Here is a 19480-nt window from a genome sequence, read left to right as displayed (position 1 = left end):
AACAAGATAGCCCCAAAAACATTGCGAGTAGCCAAAACATGAAGCACATTGTGAACAACCAAAATAAGTGCCAAAGGGAAGAACCATAAGAGCATGTAGTTAAGCAAGTTCCAATTAAACAACATTAACCGCTTTAAGTGCAAGTGTACCTGTAGGAAAACGAGCAACAATGAAAAAAAAAATATATATATCACAGTGAGTACAACAATGTACATTGGTTATCACTAACCACAAGTGCAACAAGTCTCTAAGCAAGAGTTATTGTGATCCTTGAGGAAACTAACATCGGGTCAAGCAAACTGTTCCTAAGTACCGTTGTACTCTTGGAACAAGTGCGTCTTGAGCCTTTTTAAACTTTACTTGTAGTTCTTGTTGCTACACAGTAACGCAGTGGCGAACCGTGAGCACTACAGCTGGGCCTTCACCTCGGCCATCACCGCAGAGAAAAAAATCATTGCGGAAAAAAGCAACAATACGATTAATTGAATGGGTTAAACAAGTGCAATCCTTTAATTACTGTAGCTAACGATGACACGGATGTAAACAAATAGACCATACTGTAACGTCAATAACATCTGTTCAGGCACACCGAGTACAATGCTCGCTTTCTGCGTAGGAGTAACGCGTATCTATTAAGTGATAATACTTGTATCTGAAGTAGTACACTAACTAAACTGGTAAATAAATTATAGAGATGGAGCAGCATATTTCTTTCACCTTCCATGTTCATCTTGACATTAGCTATAGCTATAGAGCGCAAGCTAACCCCAGTGTCATGGCAACTGAACATCATCGTATCTGAAAAGCTCAGAGGACCCCGTCCACACCGCGAACCCGGCGTTTTCAAATGTCTCCGGCTAGGGGAGCATATTCGAAAAGCTCAGTTTTCAGTTTCCGAATACGCCGTATTAGTGTGGACGGGAGGTGCAAACGCAGACATAGGTATGCGTTTCTAAATGTACCCGGGCTAGTGTGGACGTTGCCTCTGTCTCTCAACCGCTCTCACCACTCTGCAAGAGATTAGGACTTCATGAAGGCCTAAAATGTTTTGTTTTGCTCCCGCCCACTTGAAATCAAAGCGCGATTGGTCAATTTGCCCGTCACTCTTCACACCAAAACACATAGCTTGGCCTTCTCCAGGATTTGTGAAGTCCTAACCAATGAATGAGCCAGCTAACTGGGCCTTAATATAGACAGACGATTCTGATTGGATAACATGTTTTCAGGACATGAACTTGACAGTAAGCTTAACTAAAGAACATAGATGAGAGAAAATTTATTGTATTACATTAAATGAGATATAATTGTTTTAAATTATTTATTGTATACTTTATTATTAGTATTAAATACATTATTATTTATAATTTGTTTAGGCCTTCTCTGAAGGCGTAGAAGGCCCTGAAGGTTCCCCACTGCAGTAACGTTTAAGTGAGAGCTAACTTACTTCTTGGGTAGATCAAAATGAGATCAACAGGTATACTGCATTTACCGCCGTGAGTCCAGTTTACCTGCTTTATTTACTGCGGTTGCCGACCCCTGGCCGCTAAATGAGACCCCTGGCCCGTTACAAGCGATTGAATACTGAGCATCTGCCCACAAGGCACACATGACTGAGCAACTGCAATAAACAGTGTAACAATAAACACATATGCACAATTGATACCAATATCAACCACTCACTAAGCACAAGGACAGCTGCTTATTTTGACCACAACAAAATAAGCATAATCGATAATGAAGTATATTTAATAGACAAAGGTTTATGTTCTCTGACATTTGTTTGGCTAACAGCACTGCCAATACGGATAGAATTAAAACCACAAACCATTCATGGTCCGGACCATGCAACAAAACACAGCAGTTGGCCTGGACCACAAGGACAACGAAATGTAACGAAATATTTTTGGGGGGTCGAAGTAGTTAAGGTGGCAGGCATGTGTTGCTTAGGCCGCCGCCTTAACTGAAAAGTGCTGCGGGAAACATTGTACACATCATGGTACACAGCTTAAGCACACCCTAGTATTTTGTGTACAGAACACTGGATTGGCTACAACCTAGGGGTGGGCAGTATACCGGTATGGTGTTGTGCCATGATATGGATTTTGCCATATCATGGATATCACGATATATTAATAAATGTATAAGGTAAAGTGTTTCTGTTTGGTATAAAATATAGCGCAAGTCAAGTGATACAGCCTAGGGGGCTAGTTCAAATTTGTATCTTTGTTGTCGAATTTTTATTGTTTTTTTTTTGTTTAAAAAAATAATAATATTTCTTTGTCAATGTAAGATAACAAACAAGCATGTGCAACTCCAGAGAAAGAAAACATTAATTGAAGTAAACTGCTTTTGTTGGCAAGGGTTAGCAAGCTAGCTATGTCTGAAAATAACGCCAGTGGAGTTGACGAAGAATTGGTTAAAAAAAGGGGGCCTCTTCTGTCGTCTGGAAATGGTTTGGTTTAAGGAATCTGACATAGACCAACAAACGGTACTGTGTAAGTTGTGTCAGCCAAAGGTGGAAACACTACCAATCTTTTCCACCACCTGAAAATGATGCATGTTCCGGAATAGGAACAATAAACCAGAATGAGTTTGTCAAATCCCCCGAGCAGTGCAGCAATTCCCAAAAGGTCCACAAGCCAGACCCACATTCAGCAATCAATCGAGGGATCATTGATTGCTAATCCCTATGACAAGAAGAGTAGGAAAAGCAAGAAGTGGAATGACATATCACATAGCAAAGGACATGCTGCCTATTCAAACATTCTCTGAAATCAAATGAGGGTGACGCCCAACTGACCCGAGACATCAAGATGAGGGTAGTTGATTACCTGCCAGGCAACACAGACGAGAGAGAGAGAGAGGCAGAGGCAGGATTTACCTTTGTTTATGTTTAATGTTGGCACAGGAAAAGACATAACTAAAGAAATGTGCATCGCCTTCCATTCTGTTTCTGTATGTTTAAATGCATAATTGTCATTTTTTTACTGTGAAGGGCTAGTAAAAGTAAAAAAAAAAAAAAAAAAAGTGTACAGTATATTGTGATATTATACTGTTATTGCCTGGAAACTGCAAAATATTGTGAAATGAATTTTGGTTCATAATGCCCACCCCTACTACAACCCCTCTCTATTTTTTTTTGCATTGTTTGACCCTGTAGGGGTCATGGCCATTATCATTGTCAGACAGTTTATGATGGAGTAGGATTTAGAAAAAAGTTGATGGACCTTAGGGTAAGGTGAGGTGTGACAGAACACTGCAAGATGACAGCCTGTTTAGTTTTTGAAGGCAGAGTTGTTTGTGGTTCAAGGTGATTTCAAAGGTATTTCAGGCATTGATTATGATTATTATACTCGCTCACTCATTTGTGTTGATTCACTTGATATCACTGTTAGCATGTGTGGCTCTGCTTGACTCTGCATCTGTTATAAATTACTTTGTCTCCTCTTCATAAGACAATAGATACATTTTAAGTATTTACATATTCATTTAGCAGACAGTTTTATCCAAAGTGACATACAGATTGCATTGTTATACATTTGTGTTATTTGCAGGTCTAGGTTGGAGCTTGTGAGTCTTGGTTTCCAACCCGAGGAGCAGAGACAACCGCCTTGCTCACAGCACTCTGTCCGAACACGCCAATGGCAGCCACAATGCTGAAGCTTTCCAGCAGTGGGGCTGTTAGAATCCGCTTCAATAGCATAGACCTTGGGACCACCCGGTGGAAAGAGGGCACATTTGAGATCATAGAGAAGGATAACAAAGTCAATCTCTGCATCAGATTCATCAGTGGTGGTGCACCTAAAACCTTTCAGGTAATACCAAGTCTTTCTCCTTTTTATACATCTTTTTAAGGGATCAGGGGAGTATTCCAGCAAGAGGGTTTAGTGAGAACCTTGAGTTGGTTAACCCTGAAATGAGGGTTTTCTGTTCCAGAAAGAGAGGTAACACACACTGTGTGTCAGTGTCCATGGTAATTGAGTTACATGGCAATGTGACCGAACCTGCTCGCTGGTAGGTTTTCCTTAACAAATTCAGCATTTCTACCTTTTCCCTCCCACTTTCTGAGCCTGATATAGTTGGCAGAAATGGGGTGTTCTTTCCTGGTCCAGCTGACAGATCTCCAACAAAATTATATTAGCTTACCCTAGTGGAATTTCTATGATTAGATGTCTGAGGTCAGAATAATTGGTCTTTATCTGTTTATTCTTGCAAGCAAGGACGAGCCGTTTTTAAACAGGATCATAAATTATGTCTGGAGTAGGGATGGGAATCGAGAACCGGTTCTTGTTTAGAACCGGTTCCCAGTGAACCAATTAATTGGAATCGTCAGCCAAATTCTTTAACAATTCTGTTCTCTGTGCCGTTGGGCATGCGCAAACTTTTATTGTTTATTCAGACTGCAGCAAACATGGCAACTTGGCAGAAGCGTTCTAAAGTTTGGTTGTATTTCACACGCCAAAATGACAACGCCCCTGGTAACGCATGTAAAAAGTCTTATTTCGTCGAATGGAGGAAATACAACAAATATGAAGAAGCATTTGAACACACAGCATGGAATGAAGTTACAGGAATGTCATGTGTTTGATGCCTGCAGCAGCGCAGCTAACGTTCGCGCTTCATCTCTATCCAAGGTAAACTCCTCAAAAGTGATCACAAGAAACAATTTGCCTTTATTGTGTGTAGTCGATCAAGTTATCTTCTGTCCCGTCGTTTGAAGCATACATTTTATTCCAGTTATAACTGACATAGCTACGCTAGCTTAGCTATAGAATCTTCAATTTTCAGCCAAGGTCAAATAGAAGTGTAGAAGAAGAGCAACGGCAGAACAAGTATAGCCCCGACCGGTGGGCTCTCGCATGCCCCCTTCATTGAGGCAGAGGTAGTGTTTGCCTCGCCTCTGTTCTTTCAATATGGCTTTGTCAGATAAGCAAGACTAAATAGGTTCAATGCATGTGCTCAACCCAGTCTGTGAGGAATTGCGCATCTGAGATGAGGCACAGATTGTCGCTGCCTTGCTGTTTCCTCTGTTTGAACAGAACATGCACAAATTCAGCAATTTTTATGATAAAAATGATTGAAATCATGCAGAAATTTGTGCTCTTTAAAAAAATAGTCAAAATGGTGTACTTAACTTCTAATTGGTCCATATAACAAATTCAGATGGAACACAACTTAAATTGAGGGAGTTTTATTCACTCACAAACTATACTGCTGTATAAACATCCACAAAATTACACTTGTTCTGGAATATAAAATACATTTCAGACATTTAAGGGGAGTTACTACAGGTGAATAGAAACAAAAAAATCCTGTTCTATCAGAATGAAACTTTACCACATGAATGTACCCCAAAATATAATATATATTTGTATTGACTTTGTATGACTTTTAGTTTCACCCCCAATACATTATGCAAATGACGTGTTCTCATTAAATATGCACTAATTTGCATACTATGTAGAACACGTCAACTACCTTATAGATGAAGTCAGAACTTTTTGGTTTGTTTTAATGGGATCAATAACTAATTAATTAAAATTATTCAGAGGCTTTTGTCAAAATAATGTTTTTTCAGTTAATTAAGTTGAAATGCACTTGACAAGTGCTAAAAAACAACGTTTTTGCCTCTTTTTTGGTATATAATACCGCATAAAATGAGATTGACAAAAAAAAAAAAACCTCTGAACGTCTAGATACTTCAATTACAAAGCAGTATGTAAAATTGTGTAGCTTTACCTATTATGAGCCAAGAGTTGTCTAGCTTGACATGTGTGCTAGATGCCATTTTTAGAAAATCGCTGTTAAACATTTAGAAGTGCTAGAACGGGTTCTCTCTATCGCTCTGTGTTCCCCCCCCTTACTGCCATGTTAAAAAAGTAAATAGCAATATATGATTTGGCTAGCCATATGCTTGAGAGAATACGCTTTCCAACAATATACAATTCATTTAAGTTATTTCTTAACTTGCTGAGACAAATAAAAGATGGTAACAGACCATGATTTAAGGTTTTATTTACTCGGCGAAGGCGGTATAAAATCATACAAAAAAAATGCATGTTATGAAAGTTTACTAGTTATAGAACCAAAGTATCAAAAATATCCAAACTGACAAACTGAACAAAAATCTGGGTTTTTGCCTGTAGTACCTGGCCTTAAGTCTCATAGCCTACTACGATATCCTGCTCCATAATATTCAAATCTCACTCAAACATACTTCTGATACTTAAGCAACCACACAGATTGACCTTAATATTGAACAATAGATTTTCTATTTTGTTGAAACCAGTCAGCTGTTACCGTCGGCAGCAGGGATGGAAATTAACACCCGCCACCAGCCAAATGCGGGTGGTTTTGTGTTGTGGCGGTTGAACTCGCTTCACCTACCGGCCACCGTGGCGGGCAAATACAATTATTACACGGCTGTTCTTAATACTGTAGAATGCTCTATTCACTTGAATGGGGCTTCCCAACGTTATGCGGTTAATTATTTTTCGATAACAGACCGGGTTGCGTGGAAGAAGAACGCTCAGGAAAGCACCTCTGAAACTTCAGAATCTGATTCTGATGAGCAGGAGTGAATTGTACTGGGACTGGGGAGGATGGTTGGAGGAATGTTAGTTTGTTGTTTAATCTGCCCTACTCATTTAATGAAACGCATAACAGTTTGTGGTTTGTGTATGTATAAGAGAGAAAGAGAAAGTGTCAGTGTTTCATTGAGACTTGAGATTAAGTGGCCGGTAAAAACATTGAGTGGCTGGTAGATTATGAAATCCACCAGCCACAGTGGCCGGTGGACAAAAAATTTAATTTCCATCCCTGGTCGGCAGTCAAAGTCATGTGACGACAGGTGATTCCCAGGGTAAAAAAGAAACCTGCGTTAACGGCTATTTTTTTTCCGTGTTAGTGAGATTGCGTTAACGTGTTATTAACGTGTTGACTTTGACAGCCCTAGAATTTTATATATTCCTTCAATTAACATTACTAGTGCACAATGCCTGTGATGCAGTCAGTGATTTGGATGTCAGTGAATCACACAAATACAGAGTCCTTGAACTATAGATAGTGCATATAGGGCTTTACAGTGCAATTATTTCACTTGCATTTGGGCCTAAAAATAGGTATGTGCGAACTTGAAAAATAATTTACGAGCACAGTTCGCGAGTGACGGGCTGAAGCATACCATTTATTTCACATGGAAAGCAAGTGACAGGGTCGCGACTGCACGATGTGAACATAGCATGATGACGCGCTTAACTTTATACAAATGAGAGCAACGATTCGCAACCAATGAGCCAGAGCCATATAAAAAGAAAGTTACGACACTCTTTGATCTCGCCGACACATGATCACTTGGTTCAAGTAATTCGCAAAGAAAAACACTGCTGGCAACCTGTTTGAATGGTTTTCGACGGGACAGACAGCAGCACCATCTCGATTTACTGACATTTTTGGTATATTAACACTATCAATTGGTTACTGGTGTGTTGTATCATGTATATGTCTGATACTTTATTAACATTTATGTATTACATTAACTTATAACACTAGACAGCAATATTGTGAAGCAAAGCTAGAAATACCAATGCTAGCTACCTACTGTAGCTCACAACAGCAACTGCTCAATTTAAGACAAGAAAGGAGTTTGGTAAATAGAACAGAATATCCAGTTGCCTTCAATAAAACATTTTATTATACAATACGTCCAGTGAGAGGGCCAAGTTTGTTTTTAATGAGTGGACCTGAAATTCCTGCTGAGTGTCGACAGCTAGCTGGACGATTGCGGACCTCTAATCTGCAATTCATTGTTTCTAGCTCTAATCAGATGTACTAATGCTAACTAGGCTAGTAAGACTAACTTTGTATGCCAACGAACCCCAATAACTAGAACTAATTTGACAGTCTATAAACCAATGGACTTATGATACACGTGCCCTCTAGCTAGCTACAGTAAAAGTGTTGCTTACGTTAGATACTAGACCTACAGTCTAGCTCTAACTGCATTTAAAATCTAACAAGCTATATCTTGCGATAAACTTAAAGTAAAGCTGGCTATACTAATAACAATTGATAAGAGGTCCACTAATGTGTTGAAATATTAAAAAATGCAGTAATTTGATCAATTTACCTGCTAACTTGCTTTGGAAACACCGAAAATGAATGGGGTTGAACGTTGGAAAATACAATGTTTGGAATATAGGTTGCAAATGACCCGCTTTACTTCTGCAGTCTTCGATTACAATGGAAGTCTATGGAAGTGTCGCAAATCTCTTTTTATTTGGCATTGGGTCTACCTTGCTTTGACTTCCAATCCGTGGCGTGCTTTAATATACATAGTCCATAATGTCCCAGTATTTTAGGAAAATATTATAAACGATTTACATGTTTCTTAAAGTATTTGTTCTGTTCTATCAAAGTGAAAGCCATTAGTTGTCTCACAGCATTAACTGTAAAGTTATGTTTAATAAACAAATACAATTAAAAAAACACTGTGCTCCCCCAAAAAAGTTTGTGCTCCTACATTTTTTCATTTAGGAGCACATGTACTCCTCGGGGAAAACATTAGCGTAGAGCCCTGGCATAGTGCCTGTGATAAAATTGGTTACACACACAGATTCCTGGAATTATAGATGGGGTACAATGTAGTTTTGTCACAAAACCAATATTAAAATGAATTGTATATAGCAAGAAAAGTTATCCCTTCTCACCGTGACAAATACAAGGTGTTGCGTGAGTGTGTAAGAACTGGTTGAAATGCTTGAGACTCACGGCGAATGCCTGAGACTTGAGAGCCATGCATTAGCTGTGTTACAGACTCTGAAACCACGAAAGCTACAATTGACGTTAAGCCTCGCCCCTTGAACGCAAACAGGCCAATGGCAGTTTAGGAACAGCTGCACTCGGACATCTTCAGTTTACAACTCCATAGAGTAGCATTAGGAAAAGGGATTCTTCTCGTTTTATCGGGTTTGTTGTAATTTCAGTGTAAAAACAATGGTCAAATGATGTGCCTTGGGTAGATGCAACACTGATACGAGGTATCATGAGAGGATGGGCAAAGGGGTGTATTTTATCCCATTTCCCAAACCAAAACAAGACAGGGACAAATGTCTCTAGTGGATAAAGTTGTGTGGCAGACCACAGTCAACTCGACGTAGCAAAGATAAACAAGGATGTCATCACATTATTGTCATTGACAGTACCGGCTTACTTTTGCCACTGATGTTATGCTAGGCTTAGGCAAGTTATCTCTGGTTAAAACTAGCTAACGTTAACGTTATTAGCTACGTATAACGTTTTGCTAGCTATTTACTACCTAGAAAGTTAGGACACTGCCCTGTCAGGGACAGGGTAATGTTAGTAAATAAACCTATAAATGTAGGTTTACATCTCAGTGCCTTTCCAGATTAGTTAAATTAACAGAAGGTAAATTAATATAGCTAAACTAACCCTGCGGTGCATCAACAATGCTGGTCTTGCCAAGCATTGGATATCCACGATTCAGGATACGATTTGCCACGATTCAGGATAACAACATCCAAGACTCTTGTTACCCTGAATCGTGATTGACCGTGAGATGAAGCTTCTCCCTCTTGCATTGTGATCTGTAAATTCTCGCCTCCAATTTAAGTTTTTCATCCACCGTATCTACTTTGAAATTCTGAACGTATCCCTCCATTCATTGCATAATGAAGTCCCTTTTGACGGCTAAAACTCTAGTCAGCTGCGATAGCTTGTCCGAGTTAGCAACATTAACTAAGGGGGGCGGGGCTTAGCGATAGGTCAATTAGCGTACATCTGACTAACAATTTATCCCAAAAAAAATTCAATTATTTTTATATAGGTTACCTTAAAGTGGCTGTAAAGCAGAACTGAAAGTGAGTTTTAAGTTCATCACACCACGGAAGAATGTGTTGTTGCCATCCAAATTCGAATGAAAAAAACAAAAACAACGACAAGGATGTTAAGTTAGGCTTTGAAATCGTGAGAAAGTCAGCAGTCTTCTCTGCTCGATACTCGGGGGGGCGTGTCGCCTGAAGGAGCTGAAGCTCTGCCCCCTCAAATGTATTGAATTTAGCAACAGAAACAACTACTAGCTAATTCAATTGCAGATATCAGAACAGACCTACCTGCAGTCTCTGAGTGTTTTATGTGTTAATTACTTTGTCTTTGCATCGTACCAACTGAGTAACAGAATGCAGGTTATATAAACAGTCTGTGAACTGATGTAGATAGGTGGCTGTGACATGGATAAGTTGGGCTTTGCCCCGCCTAAACAAAACCTGAGCTGAAAGCGGGTAAGAAACTGTTCAACAGTCTAATGAAACATTTCAGTGCAACAAAGTTCTGCCTTCTTCTGCATGCCATGCAGGCTTAGAATTGCGAAACATTATTGGATAAATCTTATAATTGACATTTCTTTGGGCCAATTGGAATCTTAGCACTTGCGTCAGGATCTTTGAGCACACAGCGTCAACTGTTACTTGCACTGGCCAGCTTGCACTGAGGATAGCCTACCGAAGTTGAGTTAGCCAATGTCGTTAGCGATGCTAGCGAACGTTAGTTTGCTAGCTGTATATAGCATTTCACTGGGTCTTGCAGCTGTGTGTTTAGCAAGTCGCAGCATTTCCAAGCCCTGGTAGTTTAACTGAGACAACGCAGTAGATACGACGTGCATATATGTGCTAGGCTGGATAGAACTAGCACTATATGGTATAGACTGTTGCACAGTACTAGCGTTAGTAGCTTAAGTACTATCTATCGTGCCGTGGTGTACTGGCAGCATCATACATTTAAGCCATTCAAGACTTGCATGTGCAGTAGGTAATGTCACATTAAATAATGTATTTAAACTCAAGCTTGTGTGGTGCGTCGCTGTCTTAAATGCCACAGGCTAAACTTTGACAAAAGAAAAGTTTTTCATTTACGGCACATTCAGTGAAGTTTGGCTAGCAACATCAGCTAGGCTAGCTGGCTCTTAGCTTCTTCTTGCAGCTTCTCCATGCAGGGCTCTAGACTGAGACCAAAGGGTCGGCTTTTTTTACTGACAATGATCGCTTCCAGCAAACTTATTTTGAATTTGCCATTTCCCCCTATTTACGTGTTTGGCTGCATATTTTCAGTAAGCAGATGGTACTGTTTGAATCGCGATTCCAACTGAAAAATACTGCTGGTAACAACGTTGTTAAAATAGCTAATTTCAAAGGGGGTTTGGCTTGTTTCATAATAAACTGACCCATCTGCAACCGACGCACGCCCTACAATTTCCCCCATAAATTGTACCATCTCTAGTTCCTCTTTCAAGTAATAAGCCCCTGTGTTCAAGTGTTGAGCATTAAATTAGCTCCATGGTCTGTAGAAATCTTGGGACAAAGCTGCAATAGCGTACATAACAGAAAGTGTTTCATTTTGTAGAAATTGTGTAAATGTTTTATGTAGTTAAATGGTCCGAGGAGCATGAGTGGAGTTGGTGAAGCGTCCTGGTGAGTTGCAGTCATTCGCCATAGTTCTAGTACTAATGTGAGGCTAGTCTCCATAGATATCTATATCATGTCTATGGATATCTATGCCTAGTCTCCTCCACGTCTCCCCAACGTGAAGTCAGCACCAAATTGCACTATTATGCTAATGCTAACACCAAAAACTGGTCTTTAACACCATTTAGATACACCATTTGGAGATTTTTTTAATGATATACATATCTTGAGTGCTTCATGTACCCATTTATCAACAGTCATGTTTAACCTGCAATATGGCCTTTAAGTCCCGAAATGTGTCATTTGCATATTAAAATCACAAAAATCCCCCCCCCCCCCCCGCGACACTGTCACCTTTTTTACTCAGAGGAGTTTGCAGGTCAATATTTAATTCAATATTTTGCATAATAATGCATAAATATATGAATTGTTATCCAGTGAAATTAGGGATTAATATTAGCAGGGGGGTTTACGTTTAGCAATTTCTGGGGAAATTATGGGGTGTGCTTGCGTTGGTTCCAGATGGGTCAGTCATTTTTACAACTTATATAAAGCGACGTGCCATATAAGCTTGAGTTTAAATACATGATTTAATGTGACATTACGTACTGTACATGCAAGTCTTAGCTAAATGACTTGTATGTATGATGCACTTTTCGATCAGTCCTCCGACACCACAGCACATACTTGCTGAGTATAACAGCACAACAGCTCAAACACAGGCAGGGATACAGTAGGAACGCTAGTGCTAAATAAGTAGCTGCTAGGCTCCATGACGCCGGATAAGAAGGGCTTGTGAAACTGCTCACCAAAAGAACGAAGGGGAACCCACTTGTCTGGTAGATTAAGACATGTTTGTAGGAACTTAGCGAAAAATAGCCTTGACTAGACTGTTAGCTACGGTACTAATGCTGAAGGCTTGCTGATATCGCTGTCTTACTAGAACGTCATATCTATGCGTCGTTACTAACGTGTGCTGACATTGCACACCCAATAAATTCAAAATGTGATGGTTGCACATGCGCGATTGCTTGTAAAAAAATGCTTGCACTGTTTCAAAAACCGGTCGCAAAATGCGACCATTTGGTCGCAGTCTGGAGCCCTGTGATGACAGTTCTTCTCAGGGGTTTTGGTACCTATATTTCTCAGATCACAACTGAAATTCTCATCTTCTGCAGTACTTAATCAACTTCCACTTCTATTCTAGTCAAATTGCCAATGCTGTGGTATCCTAAATTCAAGCAAATGATTAATTTGTCTGGTGTTTCCTACGTTATAAATTGCTTATGTTATGTTGATCAAAATGTACTATATTGGTACTCTGTTAAATTGTCTTACCACCACAAACATCTAAACATTTAGTTCATAACAATAGGCAACACATGCACAATGGTTGAGCCAGTTGTCATAATTGCAGGCCTAATTCGCGATACAGAACTTGCACATTTGCAATTTGCTGGCAGTTTTGACATCAGTAAATACATTAATTTACGTGACCAAATGTACTGATCTATACTGAAATTATATCCACTTGACATTGCCGTTCTGTTCGCTAGTCAGCCCTGAAAGCAGCTGAATATCGGTTGTAAAAGCAAATTCGCTTCTAAATTAAGAAACGGAATTTCCTTATTTTCCTTACTACTCAGTTTCATTTAATTGCAAATGCCTTTGTTAATTGCTTTCGTTCAATCGCAGTAGCCTACTGCACTCAGTTATATTATAAAAAAAACACAGGTTGGGCGATATGAAGAATACATCGTTATTCTACAATATTAAGACTGCAACAGTCCATCGTGTAGCATTTTTCTTTGATGTTTTGCCGATTTTATTTTTATTTTTTGTTTTGAATGTATTTGTGCAGTGCCCGTATATATTTCAGACTGTGAGACTGATTTAGAATGAAAAAGACAATTTGCGACTTTAAGCTACATTTCCCTTAAAATAATAATAAATTTTTTGCCAAATAAAACCTCACTAGGCTAAAGTAATCCAGTCTTGCTGCTGTGTTGTGAACAAATAGTGTTTGTCAATGGCAAACACTTTTGTCACGAACCACAGCTCAACTAGCAGCCCAACTAAAGTGCATCAACGATAGACAGAAACAAAAGACAAACGCACAGATTCCTGGCCTTACTGTAAAACATACTTTTAATGTTGTCAATTTTTAATAACATGCACGTCGTCCATATTGTCTTGTAGTCTAACAATTGCGTTTTAGCTGCGCAACTATACGGACAATAATAGGCCTAATAACAATAATAATTACTAAATCTTTGTAATCATTTAGGATATGGAGGACCAAACCTGCCGTATTTAGAAATGAATGAATGAATAAATAAATGTCCACATCCATGCATTTAGACAGAAATAAATGAATTAATTTATTAATGAATGCACCATTTTAATCAATAGTTAGTTATAATTTACATTTATTTGTGTATTTTAGTGCTGTGAGTTCAACGCGTTATTTTTCGCGCGATTAACGTTCTTTTTGGCCTAGCAAACCTTGTAGTTTTTATCACATGCTGTTGCAACTACTGACGTAAGAAAATCGACAACACCACACCGGATGTAGCTAGACCGGAAACAAAACAACAGGCACGCCGCACACACTTGTTTGGGCTTGCGAGCCGGCTAAAGAGTAGTAGGCTAACGTTACGTTTAAAATGAGAAAAAAATTGGGACCAAAAAAAATCTAGGGACATTTGGAATAGAAAAAAATTAGCGTTTAATCGCGAGTTAACTATGACAATGCGATTAATCGCGATTAAATATTGTAATCGTTTGACAGCACTAGTGTATTTATTTGTGTATATTCATTTATTTATTTATGCATTCATTCATTCATTGTTCCCAATATGATAATGAGAGGAGGCCAGTAGGCATGGAAACTGACGTTCAGACATTGCAATCAATCCAGAGCCATAGATTCAATCTAGCTAACGCCTGGGACACACTGGCTGCGAAGCGCCCTGAAGCGCCACAATCGGCTACGAATGGCGCGATGCTGTTCACACTTGACGCACATTTCTCCACGCTGGTCACCAAGCCTTTCACCTTCTCTGAGCTTTCCTATTCACATGTAAAGCTGACATGGTAACCATAAGGAACATAAACATGGCATAGGTCATATTTAGGCAACTTATTGCTCCAACAACCATCACAACAGCATCCCAAAATAACATCCCAACATCAACTTCCATGATTTACTTTGTGTCGTCAATCTTCCCAAATTTGGTTGGTTTGTAATGTAGCCTATGGGTTTCAGTGTCTCTTCTGCTTTATTGAATGCTATGACAGATGGTCTCTCGCTCTTAAACACACTGTTTTGAAAGAACAGACAAATATGTTGGCTTGACAATCAACGCATTCAACAATCGGTATTTTTTTATTTTTATGTTTACATTCTGAGAATTGATCGGATATCGTTTTTATCCGGATTGTTGGCGGTTTGTTACCAGCGGAGTGAAGTTGGGTGTTAAGTGATTGGCTATATCCCACAACTAATGTCTTACAATCTTAACATCTTTGTTTATCCAAATATATCATAAAATAAAAGCTGGAATTTATTTTCTTAAGCAAACACGTTCACTGCGTTTGCTAGTGTAGATAGCTTGAGTAGAGTCTATTTCTAGCTCTAGTTAGTCACTAGACTAGCTGGAACATTATGTCTCGATGAGTTAAATAATAATAATTAGTTGGCCATCAACATCACAAACATTACATTTCAAATATGACTAAACTAAAACTAGAGAGGGGACAATTTCTGGGGAAATTGTAGGGTGTGCTTGCTTGCGTTGGTTGCAGGGGTCCATATTTAAATTACATTTTACAACTGATATTTCTGTATATTTTATCAAAAAATGCATAGCCTACTTATTATTTATAAAGATTACATAAATTTAAAAGCATATTTTTTTTCTGCTCATTTACAACTCAACATGGGCGTATCTAACCCTATTTTGGGCTTGAGCCCCCCCAAAACTTTCATTAGCCCCCCCAAATGTTTTATATAAAAAATATGACTTTGTAAAAAAAATTTTTTTTTTAAATCTAAATGTTTTCATTTCTTCTCATTTCCTAAAACCCACTAGAGGACACTATTTATTTTTTACACTTATTTATTTATTTATATTTTAAAACATTTCTTCTGGGGGCCCTAGTTTTGCAGGGTCACAGGAAAAATAATGTTTTATCTAGGGGCTTAGGCCGAATCCCAATACTACCCTTTCCCCTTACCCCTAGCCCTTAGTTTACCCCTAGCCCTTGGCCCTCGAAACTGAAGGGTAAGGGCTACATATCCCTTCGTTCATATCTCCAAAGCAAGTAGTGTTATGCACTGATATTAAACGAAATTCGCTGCTAATGGAGTTTACTTAATAATAATAAAAATACATTTTATGTATATAGCGCTTTTCAAGGTACTCAATGTCACTGTACATGGTTAAAATAAACATAAACTGTAGACATGCTAGTCAAAGAAATGCGGGACTGTTGTGCAATTCAGCACTGTAACATTAGCGTACCAAAATAGTGATTTTTAGAAAGGTTTCAATTAGGAAAATGGTTGCAAATATATATATTCAGGACTGTGTATAACACAAAACAAGACTGTCATAATTTTCTTATCAATAAAAACCAACAATATTTTATTTTATCGGACTCTCTGGATGATCTGGCCGCCATTGTTGCCGGGTCGCGCAGTAGTCACATAGCCCTAGGTTTCAAGTAAGTTCCCGATCTTACTTGGTTTTAAGGGGTGTATACCCCTTAGTCTTAGCCCTACCCCTAGCTCAAAAAGAGTATTGGGACACCACGAGCTCTCACGGGAACGTGCAAAACTAAGGGGAAGGGGTAAGGGGGAGTATCGGGATTCGGCCTTAGCCCAACCAAAAGTGGGAAGGTAGATTCGCCCCTGCAACTCAAAATACTAAGAGTAAAGAGTGGAATGAAATAGTGATCTTCTCATTTCCCCTGCAAGAGGGAAAGGTGATCAGCAACCTCATCGTTGAATCAAAACTAAAACATTTGGCAGACTGGTGTAAAAGTTGACCTAATCTCTATGACTTAAATGTCATTGTAAGTTTTTCCCTTCTCGTGATATTTTCAGGCATCTAGCCTACTCATATTGCATTCATTCATTAATAAAGAACCCCCTTTGAAGCTTATTTTAACAACAACGTTACCAGCAGTAGCTATCTCAGATGGAATCGCGATTCAAATAGTACCATCTGCTAACTGAAAATATGCCCCCAAAAACGTAAATAAGCTTGACATTTATTTAGGGGAAAATCACCCATTCATAAAAATGTCAGTGGTAGCGATCATCGTCAGTAACAAGGCAAAATGCGATTATAGCCCTGCTGTGTGGAGAAGCTGCCCCGGTAAATTGTAGTCTACTACTACTACTAGACTGTCTTGGTAGCGATTGCATTGGTTGAATTCGATTTAACGTTACTTCCGTTGTACGGTCTAGGCTGAAATGAATTAATGTCATGAACAGATTCACAAAGTTTGGGCTGTGGCAAGCCCAAAGTTCAGGTTAGTAGTCACTAGTCAGATAGTTTCACCTATTGAAAGACTTTTGATTTAAGTAATGGTAGTGCCGAACATGTGCCGCCGTTTGACATCCTACGAACTGTAAACAGCTGTGGAGATGTTTTTTTAGCTACTAGACTAGGCTACTTCTTTGTATCATGTGAAATATAACTAGAAAAGGCATTTTCCTGCTGAAAATGCTTTGGAATAGCCTGGCTTCCAGCCCAACTTAGCCCCGCCCACAAAAAAATGTGGTCGGGAAGTTGGGTCTGGAGAGGCTCGTATTGGGGACTAACTATATAAAACCAGGATCTGGGCGGACCAATGAAATTGCCAGGGCGGGCTTTATACGATGATGGACAGATGATCAACAGTAACGTAATCAACAACGTCACGAAAGAGCGCTTGGGTTGAATTTGTTTTCAACAAACAACATATTACGTTGCTCTGATTGCTCTCTGGTTGTAGGTCTATCCAATTGAGCGAAGAGGCATTTGTTTTACGAGTTCGGTTGAAATACGCCCCATAGTCACAGCCCAACGGAGAGTTTTCAGACTCATATTCTGACTAGAATTATGAGTATGACAACGTCAGAATGCTGAAATCTGAAATTATTTTTTTAAATGGCTGAAAATACAGAAATAAGAAAATACCTGCAAGCTGAAATTAATTTAAAAAATGTGTGACTCGCTCTAGAGAGGCAGTGTGGTAGCTGAACTGCATCATCTAACAAAGCTAAGTGCTTAAATACAATGCGGGAGAAGCTGAAAGTTGAACTGTTAAACAGAAAAAGTAGGCTAGCTAGTTGTAACAAGAATATTATAGTTTTAACAGCTGAAATTAGTTGGGATAGTAATATCAGTAGCAGATGTAGCCTATTATTGAGTGCGTTTACTCGGCTTCCTTAGTAGGATTCAATGTGTGGATTGAATGAAACATACAACATACAGGAAGACACAGCAACACTTTTTTGCAGAAGGATGGTTCAAGTATTGTCCGTGGAGCATACAACGATTAATAAAAAGAATCATGTAGACGTGTTTGAGTAATCGCTTAACTAATTACACATGTAAACAGAGTAATCATATTATTGGCATAAACCGACAATGGTTATCGGGTTTCTCATGGTCAAGTGAACGCAGTCAGTGGCGTAGTAGAACAAAATAGTACCATTAGCATAGTAGTTGGTAAAAGAGATATTAGCAGCATCTGCAGAATTAGTAGTTGTAGTGTGGCATAAGATATAACGGTATCGGTAGTAGTTGTGTTGAGGTGCTCTTAGTCTTTTAAAGAGACGAGTTGACTGAATAGCTTGTCTTGTCTCCACTAATCAGCTAATACCAATCACCTGTGTAAGAGACTGAAGCGTGTTTGTGTGGTTGTCACGGTGATGGTGCAGCTATGGCTGCTAATGCGCTGAGGGAAGAGAATAACATAAAATTTTGCTAGAATCCATACCTCAAACAAGCTAACCTAGATGCAAAACTATACCTCCAATCCAAAAAATAACGATTTTTTCCGAGACCCAAGACTCTGCCGAAACCAGAGATGTCCTTTATATGTCTGTGCGGTCAGAAATACGACTCTATCGACAATTTCTAAATCTGGTTGTTTTTGCCTTTTCTGACGAATTTGTCACAAGATTTGCATTGGACTCTATGGGGCGAGAGTTGGACTTTGTCTCGCTTTCGTGGGGCTCTGAATAAATGTGTAAGTCTGTTGGATTCCACAGACAACTGTCTACGACCAGAACAAAATTAGTTATCTATTGATCCAAAAACGAAGCATGAAGAGCAAAAATTGTGGCAATGCTGGCAAACTAGAAATACTTTTTGAAACTGATATTGAAGCTCCCCTCCACTCGCGTTTCAGTCTGCTCTCAAGGCTTTCTCGTACACACCCATGTAAATCTCAGAAACGGTTTGAAAAAGTCATGAAACATAAACAGTGATATAAAAAAATTGAATAGATATCAAAAAGCTGATTTTTATTTTTTTATTTTAGGGTTTTGTCAACATTTTAAAGTTTAAATGGTGGCTGTAGTAGGATTGATAGGATACAAAAAAAACTAAATTGGAAAACCATGTAAAAAATTTAATGAATATTGATTTATTAATTCAAGCATAAGAGGTACAAAGCTGAAAAGTCATAGCAGTCATAGCCTGAAACTTCTTTTTTTTTTATAGTGGAACGGTTTTAATAGCTGAAGATTTGAAGTCGCTGAAAGGTGGAAGAAATGGAAGAATAAGAAGAAGTTGAATACAGATTCAAAGAACAATACTTGGAATGCTGAAGCAGCATTCCAACAATTAAAACCAACCTGACGTAGGCTACAATCACAAGCTTATAGGCCTTAGCCAAATATGCCTTACCTGTTAGTAGAATGTTTTCATATTTAACTTTAAGCTGCTGCCAAGTGTGCTTTGCACCTGTGGAATGCACCCATGTGAACATGTTATTTTATT

The 19480-nt window shown here is 38.9% G+C and overlaps 1 protein-coding gene across 3 annotated transcripts in view; it reads left to right on the top strand.

Annotated features, from left to right (window-relative positions):
- Positions 1-19480, top strand: part of usp37 (ubiquitin specific peptidase 37) — a 159241-nt gene that overhangs the window by 40912 nt on the left and 98849 nt on the right. For all 3 annotated transcript variants that reach the window (XM_047046776.1, XM_047046774.1, XM_047046775.1), the window contains one exon: positions 3555-3815. In XM_047046776.1, the coding sequence (XP_046902732.1) occupies positions 3642-3815 (174 nt within the window). In that variant the 5' untranslated portion in view covers positions 3555-3641. The remainder of the gene's footprint in view (positions 1-3554; positions 3816-19480) is intronic.

This window comes from Hypomesus transpacificus, chromosome 23, assembly GCF_021917145.1.
Source record: "Hypomesus transpacificus isolate Combined female chromosome 23, fHypTra1, whole genome shotgun sequence".
NCBI classification, from domain to species: domain Eukaryota; kingdom Metazoa; phylum Chordata; class Actinopteri; order Osmeriformes; family Osmeridae; genus Hypomesus; species Hypomesus transpacificus.
This window is presented reverse-complemented; position numbering and strand designations above follow the sequence as displayed.